The sequence below is a fragment of the Xenopus laevis genome, chromosome 5L (genome assembly GCF_017654675.1).
Source record: "Xenopus laevis strain J_2021 chromosome 5L, Xenopus_laevis_v10.1, whole genome shotgun sequence".
Lineage (NCBI taxonomy): Eukaryota > Metazoa > Chordata > Amphibia > Anura > Pipidae > Xenopus > Xenopus laevis.
In genome coordinates, this window is record NC_054379.1 from 101,718,483 (window position 1) to 101,729,422 (window position 10,940).

General features: G+C 39.6%; 1 protein-coding gene across 1 annotated transcript in view; it reads right to left on the bottom strand.

Moving 5' to 3' along the window:
- The window catches only part of LOC108716177 (microcephalin-like), a 134,940-nt gene extending 124,717 nt beyond the window's left edge, over window positions 1-10,223 (bottom strand). The window contains 3 exon segments of the mRNA XM_041563195.1: window positions 790-908; window positions 8,916-9,007; window positions 10,066-10,223. Of these exon segments, the coding sequence (XP_041419129.1) occupies window positions 790-908; window positions 8,916-9,007; window positions 10,066-10,117 (263 nt within the window). The 5' untranslated portion in view covers window positions 10,118-10,223.
- Between the last annotated feature and the right edge of the window lie 717 nt (window positions 10,224-10,940).

Below are 10,940 nucleotides of genomic sequence, written 5' to 3' on the forward strand. Positions count from 1 at the left end.
AAGGCTGCAAACAACTGCAAATTGAGCCCTGGACCTCTCCCATTGACTTAAAAAGCAATTCGGCAGGTTTTAGGTGGCGAATAGTCAAATTTGAGTTCTTAAATGGATAGAGTATGATAAATTATTTGACAGTTTTGACCACAAAAAAAACTCGAAAATTTTAATTCCAATTTTCAATTTCACCCTTTATAAAGGGTTCATAAATAATACTGACATCCATATTACATCAAAATAGTGTACACTTAATGTAACCTGGCAAACAAAAAGTGTGACTTTGAGCAATCTGTTTACCTTGAAATGTTCCACATTCACTTTTCATAAATAAATAAAACTGCTGTATTTGGTTTAACAGCTATATATTGTTTCCATAAATCACTACAACTGTAAAAAATAATATCATTGAACTTAAAGCAATGCTCATCAATTCTACGGTCTTGACGACTGAAACTAAAAGTCCATTAACCAAATACTGTAGAAAATATCGAGGAAGAAAGTAATGTACAAGTAATTATTGTAATTTTAAAAGCGGAGTAAAGCCAAAAGAATGGAATGGATCAAATTAAAATTAGTTATAGAAAACAAATTGCCTGGTAACTATATAATATTAAAATACAAAATACTCTATGGAGCAATTACTCAAGGAAACACCCCCAGTAACTTATGCATTTCTCCAGTAGTAAAGAAAATATCTATGAATTAATTATTAATTAGTAGCTATTAATTAGCAGCACTAGATGAAATGATATAGTCATGATAGCCAATACTCCTCTTCTGCTGTGTGATACTCACTTTTCCACCCAAAGAACAGACACTAGCTTTACACCAGCCTTGACAGCCTTGTCCCATGTACCCTGATGGCCATCTTTAAAAATAACATGAGTAACATGTTTATTAAACGTTTTCGAAACCTGGAAACATTGAAAAAATGAAAAATGTGAGTGCTGTAATTTCTAAACATACCAACATTCATAACAACTAAATATTTATCAACTTAACCCTTTAAGTGCCACAGAACGTAGAATCTACGTTCTGTGGATCAAAGGACCAAAGTGCCACAGATCGTAGATTCTACGTTCTGCAGCACTTCCGGGTTTGCGAGCGGAGGAGCGGCTGTTAGAGCCGCTCGCTCCGCTCCTTCACGATCCCCTGCCCCTAGACAACGAGCAGAGCAGGGGATCGTGTGGCCCCTGGGGCGCGATCGCCCAGGGGCCCCAAAGCAGCAGCAGGGACGCGTTTCCTATGCGTCCTGCTGCTGCCTGCGCCGCACTTCCGCCCAGCTCCGCCCCCACATGGCTGATGATCGTTGGAGCTGGAGATCTGCTGCGTGGGACCCTTTCTGATCGATCTGCAGCATCTACCCCAGGTAAGTGTAACATTTACACACACAAAAACACACAAACACACCAACACACACTTATTACAGTAATATACACTTACATTCACACTTACACACACTCACACATAGATTTTTGGGGATTGGGGGGGTCACACACACTCACAGCACCCATGTACACTTGCACACGCGCACATGCGCAAATAACATGCAATTTACCCGTTGTGCACACGCATATGTACATATATGGCTTTGTGGCTTTTTTTTTTTTTTTTCTTATCGCATCGTCTCTTTTTGGGCTAAAAAAAATGTTTTATTGCCGTTCCGAATAGCGTATTCGCTAACCGTACTGTGCAATAGCTTTTGTATGTTATTTTGGTGGTTATATTGCAATTTTGGGTATTTTGGTGCATTTTTAGCCATTTTATTGAATTTTTAGCCATTTTATTGCATTTTCAGCTCTGCATTTGTGTTGTTCACTTGTTTCTGCCCGTATAATCGATTTGGCCCAGCTAAAATATTCAAACGGTAATTCTGGTGGCCGATTACACTAGTGTGAAAAAAAAAGCATTGATTTTTGTGGTTTTATTAGTTTTTGGTGATTTATTTGCATTTCACACTGTTCTGTGTTATTTTGTTTTGCCTATGTAAATTTTATCTACTATATATCCATTTGGGGGTCTCTGTGCGCCACATAGTTTGGTATATCTATGCATATTGGGCATCAAAGTGTTCAGTAGACCCCTGTCATTCATATTTAGGATGTTTTATGCTGATACGTTACGAAATGTGGGGCACATAATGGGGTAAAATTCAAGCTTTGTGACGATTTTCAGAAATTTGATAAAAACCGTTATGTTCAGCATTGCTTTGCAGTTTGGCAGTTTGCTGTAGAAACACTTATTTACCCATTTTGGATTCGTCAGAATGTGTACTTTCTGAAAATATATGGTTTTCTGGGGTCTCTGTACTGTTAGGGGGGTCTAATGTCGCATAATACACACACCAGGTGCTTATATTGCAGCAGCCAGCGCGTCAGCTGTGAAAATGTCTATACATATTGTCATTTGGGGGTCTCTGTGCGCAACATAGTTTGGTATATCTATGCATATTGGGCATCAAAGTGTTTAGTAGACCCCTGGCGTTCATATTCAGGATGTTTTATGCTGATAAGTTACGAAATGTGGGGCATATAATGGGGTAAAATTCAAGCTTTGTGACGATTTTCAGAAATTTGATAAAAACCGTTACGTTCAGCATTGCTTTGCAGTTTGACAGTATGCAGTAGGAACACATATTTACCCATATTGGATTCGTCAGAATGTGTACTTTCCGAAAATATATGGTTTTCTGGGGTCTCTGTACTGTTAGGGGGGTCTAATGTCGCATATTAGACACACCGGGTGCTTATATTGCAGCAGCCAGCGCGCGTCAGCCGTGAAAATGTATACACTATTGTCATTTGGGGGTCTCTGTGCGCCACATAGTTTGGTATATCTATGCATATTGGGCATCAAAGTGTTCAGTAGACCCCTGGTGTTCATATTCAGGATGTTTTATGCTGATAAGTTACGAAATGTGGGGCATATAATGGGGTAAAATTCAAGCTTTGTGACGATTTTCAGAAATTTGATAAAAACCGTTATGTTCAGCATTGCTTTGCAGTTTGGCAGTTTGCAGTAGAAACACTTATTTACCCATATTGGATTCGTCAGAATGTGTACTTTCTGAAAATATATGGTTTTCTGGGGTCTCTGTACTGTTAGGTGGTCTAATGTCGCATAATACACACACACCGGGTGGTTATATTGCTGCAGCCAGCGTGTCAGCCGTGAAAATGTCTATACATATTGTCATTTGTGGGTCTCTGTGCGCCACATAGTTTGGTATATCTATGCATTTTGGGCATCAAAGTGTTCAGTAGACCCCTGGCGCTCATATTTAGGATGTTTTATGCTGATAAGTTACGAAATGTGGGGCATATAATGGGATAAATTTCAAGCTTTGTGACGATTTTCAGAAATTTGATAAAAACTGTTACGTTCAGCATTGCTTTGCAGTTTGACAGTTTGCAGTAGGAACACATATTTACCCATTTTGGATTCGTCAGAATGTGTACTTTCTGAAAATATATGGTTTTCTGGGGTCTCTGTACTGTTAGGGGGGTCTAATGTCGCATATTACACACACCGGGTGCTTATATTGCAGCAGCCAGCGTGCGTCAGCCGTGAAAATGTATATACACTATTGTCATTTGGGGGTCTCTGTGCGCCACATAGTTTGGTATATCTATGCATATTGGGCATCAAAGTGTTCAGTAGACCCCTGGCGTTCATATTCAGGATGTTTTATGCTGATAAGTTACGAAATGTGGGGCATATAATGGGGTAAAATTCAAGCTTTGTGACGATTTTCAGAAATTTGATAAAAACCGTTACGTTCAGCATTGCTTTGCAGTTTGACAGTTTGCAGTAGGAACACATATTTACCCATATTGGATTCGTCAGAATGTGTACTTTCTGAAAATATATGGTTTTCTGGGGTCTCTGTACTGTTAGGTGGTCTAATGTCGCATAATACACACACCGGGTGGTTATATTGCAGCAGCCAGCGCGTCAGCCGTGAAAATGTCTATACATATTGTCATTTGGGGGTCTCTGTGCCCCACATAGTTTGGTATATCTATGCACATTGGGCATCAAACTGTTTAGTAGACCCCTATGTTTATATTTAGGATGCTTTATGCTGGTAATGATACATGGACAATACGATGCTGGAAAGTTGAAGCTTTGAGGCAATTTTCAAAATATTTTACCAAAACCGCCAAATTTGGCAAAGCCTTGCGACTCAGTAGTTTGGGGCAGAAAGGCATGGGTACCCATTTTAGATTCTGTATAATGTGTACTTTCCAAAAATATATGGGTTTGGGGGGTAAACATATATTTCTGTGTTTTTACCCCACAAAAATGCAGTCAATGTGTTGATTTTTCATTAGCTGAAGTTACCCACAGGACTATTTGTATGCGCTAACTTCATTTTGGGGCCTCTAACTGCCATATACTTTGGTAAACCTATGCACAGTGGGCACCAAACTGTTTGGAAGACCCCTGGCAATCATATTTAGGGTGTTTTTTTTTGGTGCGTAACGATACGTGGGTGATATGGTGCTGAGAAGTTGAAGCTTTGAGGCAATTTTCAGATATTTCACCAAAACCGACAATTGTGGGAAAGCCTTGCGACTCAGTAGTTTGGAGCAGAAAGGCATGGGTACCCATTTTAGATTCGGTAGAATGTGTACTTTCCAAAAATATATGGGTTTGGGGGGTAAACATATATTTCTGTGTTTTTACCCCACAAAAATGCAGTCAATGTGTTGATTTTTCATTAGCTGAAGTTACCCACAGGACTATTTGTATGCGCTAACTTCATTTTGGGGCCTCTAACTGCCATATACTTTGGTAAACCTATGCACAGTGGGCACCAAACTGTTTGGAGGACCCCTGGCAATCATATTTAGGGTGTTTTTTTTGGTGCGTAACGATACATGGGTGATATGGTGCTGAGAAGTTGAAGCTTTGAGGCAATTTTCAGATATTTCACCAAAACCGACAATTGTGGGAAAGCCTTGCGACTCAGTAGTTTGGAGCAGAAAGGCATGGGTACCCATTTTAGATTCGGTAGAATGTGTACTTTCCAAAAATATATGGGTTTGGGGGGTAAACATATATTTCTGTGTTTTTACCCCACAAAAATGCAGTCAATGTGTTGATTTTTCATTAGCTGAAGTTACCCACAGGACTATTTGTATGCGCTAACTTCATTTTGGGGCCTCTAACTGCCATATACTTTGGTAAACCTATGCACAGTGGGCACCAAACTGTTTGGAGGACCCCTGGCAATCATATTTAGGGTGTTTTTTTTTGGTGCGTAACGATACATGGGTGATATGGTGCTGAGAAGTTGAAGCTTTGAGGCAATTTTCAGATATTTCACCAAAACCGACAATTGTGGGAAAGCCTTGCGACTCAGTAGTTTGGAGCAGAAAGGCATGGGTACCCATTTTAGATTCGGTAGAATGTGTACTTTCCAAAAATATATGGGTTTGGGGGGTAAACATATATTTCTGTGTTTTTACCCCACAAAAATGCAGTCAATGTGTTGATTTTTCATTAGCTGAAGTTACCCACAGGACTATTTGTATGCGCTAACTTCATTTTGGGGCCTCTAACTGCCATATACTTTGGTAAACCTATGCACAGTGGGCACCAAACTGTTTGGAGGACCCCTGGCAATCATATTTAGGGTGTTTTTTTTTTGGTGCGTAACGATACATGGGTGATATGGTGCTGAGAAGTTGAAGCTTTGAGGAAATTTTCAGATATTTCACCAAAACCGACAATTGTGGGAAAGCCTTGCGACTCAGTAGTTTGGAGCAGAAAGGCATGGGTACCCATTTTAGATTCGGTAGAATGTGTACTTTCCAAAAATATATGGGTTTGGGGGGTAAACATATATTTCTGTGTTTTTACCCCACAAAAATGCAGTCAATGTGTTGATTTTTCATTAGATGAAGCTACCCACAGGACTATTTGTATGCGCTAACTTCATTTTGAGGCCTCTAACTGCCAGATACTTTGGTAAACCTATGAACAATGGCCACCAAACTGTTTGGAGGAACCCTGGCAATCATATTTAGGGTGTTTTTTCTTGGTGCGTAACGATACATGGGTGATATGGTGCTGAGAAGTTGAAGCTTTGAGGCAATTTTCAGATATTTCACCAAAACCGACAATTGTGGGAAAGCCTTGCGACTCAGTAGTTTGGAACAGAAAGGCATGGGTACCCATTTTAGATTCTGTAGAATGTGAACTTTCCAAAAATATATGGGTTTTGGGGGTAAACATATATTTCTGTGTTTTTACCCCACAAAAATGCAGTCAATGTGTTGATTTTTCATTAGCTGAAGTTACCCACGGGACTGTTTGTATGCGCTAACTTCATTTTGGGGCCTCTAAATGCCAGATACTTTGGTAAACTTATGAACAATGGCCACCAAAATGTTCAGAGGAACCCTGGCAATCATATTTAGGGTGCTTTTTCTTAGTACGTAATGATACATGGGTGATATGGTGCTGAGAAGTTGAAGCTTTGAGGCAATTTTCAGATATTTCACCAAAACCGACAATTGTGGGAAGGCCTTGCGACTCAGTAGTTTGGAGCAGAAAGGCATGGGTACCCATTTTAGATTCTGTAGAATGTGTACTTTCCAAAAATATATGGGTTTTGGGGGGTAAACATATATTTCTGTGTTTTTACCCCACAAAAATGCAGTCAATGTGTTGATTTCTCATTAGATGAAGTTACTCACGGGACTGTTTGTATGCGCTAACTTCATTTTGGGGCCTCTAAATGCCAGATACTTTGGTAAACTTATGAACAATGGCCACCAAAATGTTCAGAGGAACCCTGGCAATCATATTTAGGGTGCTTTTTCTTAGTACGTAATGATACATGGGTGATATGGTGCTGGGAAGTTGAAGTTTTGAGGCAATTTTCAGATATTTCACCAAAACCGACAATTTTGGGAAAGCCTTGCGACTCAGTAGTTTGGAGCAGAAAGGCATGGGTACCCATTTTAGATTCTGTAGAATGTGTTCTTTCCAAAAATATATGGGTTTGGGGGGTAAACATATATTTCTGTGTTTTTACCCCACAAAAAATGCAGTCAATGTGTTGATTTCTCAGTAGCTGAAGTAAAGTCCTGAACAATTTGGATGCGCTAACTTCATATTTGTGTCTCTAAATGCCAGATACTTTGGTAAACCTATGCATAATGGATATCAAACTGTTCAGTGGACCCCTGGCAATCATATTTCAGGTGCTTTTTCTTGGTACGTAATATAGTTTGGGATATGCGGAGCAGCAAAATAAAACCTTTGAAATGATTTTTCAAAATTTTGAATTTTATTTTGAAAAACCGCTATGTTCAGACAAGCTTTTCTGTTTGGTAGTTGGGAGTAGAGAGACATAGTTACCCATTTTGTAATCGGCAGAATGTGTACTTTTCAAAAATGTATGGTTTTCTGGGGTAAACCTATGGTTTCAGGATTTTTTGCCTTGGAATCTAAAGCATGCCGTTTTCTGCCTTAGTGCTTTCAAAATTCAGTAATATACTGCCGGGAGTTTTTGCTGTACAGAAATCCTAAATCTCCCTAAAACTATACATATCTGGTATTGGCACGTTCGAGAGACATAAGGCTTTCCAAATCAGTTGGATTTTCATCTGTAAAATGAAATATTTTTCTGGTATAAATTGATATACAATGAAAAATGGTAATTTTTCATTTTTTTTTGTTATTTAGCACTATAAATTTTTTTGCACAGGTGGAAATACATGAAAACTCAGGCAGATTTAGAAAGCTCAGTTTCTACCGAAAAAAACAATGTATAGTTTTCCTAGGTAAACTATAGGTTTCCCCTCAGAAAATGCCCCTAAAGTGAGAGAGCACAAAATGCTTAAAAACGGCTGGCATTTCGCGTAACCAAAATGTGAAATTCTGCTGGCACTTAAAGGGTTAAAAGGATTGAGAGATCTGGAGAAACCTTGCATTTTACTGTGCCATAGAAATTAATTTAGTCATTTCTTTAAAGGGGACCCGTCACCCAAAAAAATTATTCAAAATCCTATTTTATCACATTAGTCAAGCAAAATTAACTTTAATTACACTATATAAATTATTTGAATCTTGCTTCCTTCAGTCTGGGATTTCAAAATTATAACAAGCAGGCAGGAGCCATTTTGTGGACACTGTTATTAAGACAAGCCTTGTATCATCTCAGAATCTTGTTTGTGCACCAGAATGGGGGACCGATGTCCATCCCCATGTCCTGGCTACACAATTAAATGGTAAAGAGAACGGGAGAATGTGGGGAGAGCAGTGACATCTAGTAAGTGCTGAATGGAAAGTGAAAGTAATTGTCTGCCCCGCCTCTATGCCACTGGCATAGAGTGGCAGACAATATTTGATTGACAGCTGAGATTTTTAAATGAGCTTACAACAGCTATGAATGCTTTAATAAAAAATAGAAATTGGATTTCATGTTTAGTTTGAAAAGGACTTTTATTATACAGATTTTTGTGTCTGGGTGACAGGTCCACTTTAAAAAAAAAAAAAAAAAAATTAACCTCGGCCAAAAATTGCTCCAGGTTTAAAGTATTACTAGATTTTTATAATTTTTACTAGGATTTTTAGAATTGATTTGATTTTTAGAAATTGAGTGTGTGCATTTACTCAGTTTCTCTTAATCACATCTTTTTTTCTGTAAACAAAATCCCCTGGCTGTTATGACTCTTCTCGTCATCTGTCATTGCACTACAAGGCAATGGCACAAGACGATTTTGAGTATTTTGCTACCCAATATATTTAGCAACTCATGAGACGGTATCAAATACGTATTACATAGATTCTGAATAACAACAGACAGTTTACTATATTGTACTTATAGTAAAAAGCATTTCATAAGCTATTGAACACTGACATAGAAGAAAAAAAAGTTTTTTTGCTTGGCTGTCATTGCTTACCTTTGCTCCTAAATTAAGCAGCTGCTGTGAAAATGTTTTGGAATAATTTTCTCTTCTGCTGGATGACCAAACCTCAACATATGCAGTAACGTCTGAAAGACAATATACATGTATAGTTATACATTCTAGGGATGCACCGAATCCAGGGTTCGGTTCGGGATTTGACCAGGATTCGGCCTTTTTCAGCAGGATTCGGATTCTGACGAATTCTTCTGCCTGGCGGCCTGGCCCAACCAAATCCAAATTGGCATATGCAAATTAGGGGCAGGGAGGGAAATCCCATAACTTTTTGTCACAAAACAAGGAAGTTTTCCCCTCTGACATGGCTGCATCTGCATCCGACAGTTGTGTTGCGACGGATCAACAATGCGACTTCATCCAACATTTCCATATCTTACCTTATTTCCATTGCATCCGACGTGACGTCTGCATTTTTGTCTGATCACGCGGAAATCGCCCGTGGTTCCTACCCTTACTTGTGCACTGCAAGTGATAACACTCTCCTCCTTTCCCCACCAGCAGCACATCAGCAGAACAATGGGAATGTAACCAGATAATAGCTCCCTGATAAATATAGGAACATCACTCAATAGTAAAAACCCATGTCCAGGGCCCAGGCATGAAGGGGGGGCCAGCAGTGCCGGGCCCCCCTTGACAGCATCTTTCAGCTGTTGTGTGGAGTGGGTGGGATCTGGGGTTGGGCTTGGGTGGGGCCCCCGAAAATGTTGTACAGGGCCCGTGATTTCTAATGGCAGCCCTGCCCATGTCCCACTGCGACTCCTTCAGTTTCATTAAGTAGGAGAAACAATAGCCTGCCTTACTGCAACACTGGCTCTTTCTGAAAGTACATGAGCAGACAAAATGACCTGAGCTGAGATGGCGCCTACACACCAATATTACATCTTGCTGGACAACACTTGTTGGATTAGGAATGGAATTTTACATAGTAGAGTGAATTATTTGCAGTATAAACAGTGTAATTTAAACATAAAAACACCAACATAAGAATCATTGCAGAATCCACTGTAAAACAATGTAAGGTCAGTCCGCAGTATTTACACAGCCACCTTTACCAGTTCGATATGCCTCATAATACCGTCTAAGGCTCTGTACTAATTGCTGCGTTACTATCATGCCACCCCGAAATTACCTGCAAGAACATTTTCATATACAGGCGACAACGCTGCTACAGGAAACTCCATATCCCATACACATTACTATTAGAACCCGCCACAGCTTCAATTTCCACTACGTAAAACGTCATCACGCAATACGGCCTCACGCAGCAGCTACACCAATCAGGGAGCCGAAAGGCAGTTTTCCGTTTCTATGGTTACCAAGAGCCGCCTATATTGTGTGCATTGGTTGCGCATTCAATTAAAACACGTTTTGTGCAAGTGAAGTATCTTTATGGTTTTTTCATGCTCATGGTCAGAACTTTACTCTTTTAACCAGGACGTTATCATTGTACAGTGGCGCAACGTTATTCTACGCTCATATTTTAGTGTTTATAGGTGGCAGTTTATCTTTATATATTTAATAGAAAACCGGCAGTAAATGCCCCTGAGGCCAGCGCATAGAGTCAAGTGTTTCACTGTCGTGCTTATAAAACTCATCACACAGCCACTTAATGGTTTACAATCACAAGTGCAGAAAGTAAAACACAATCGCCATGTTTTACCCACAATGCAGCATTTCCCTTTATTATTCCAGGGACATTAATGCGGGTCATTTATCAACACTAGGCAAATGTTCCCATGGGCCGTGACCCATAGCAACCAATCAAATTCCTGCATTTATTGTTGTACTTGCAGCTAGCTTTAAAAAGCGAATCACTGATTGGTCGCTATAGGTAACTGCCCATGGGAAAATTTGCCCAGTGTTGATAAATGAGCCCCATTATGATCATTCTGGATTCTGGGGGCTGCGAGATGTCAGGCAGTCACTATTTAGCGGGCTGGTAAATAGTTGAAATTTACTGTAACATGCCAAATATGCCAAATTGCACATAGTTCCCCTCTTCAT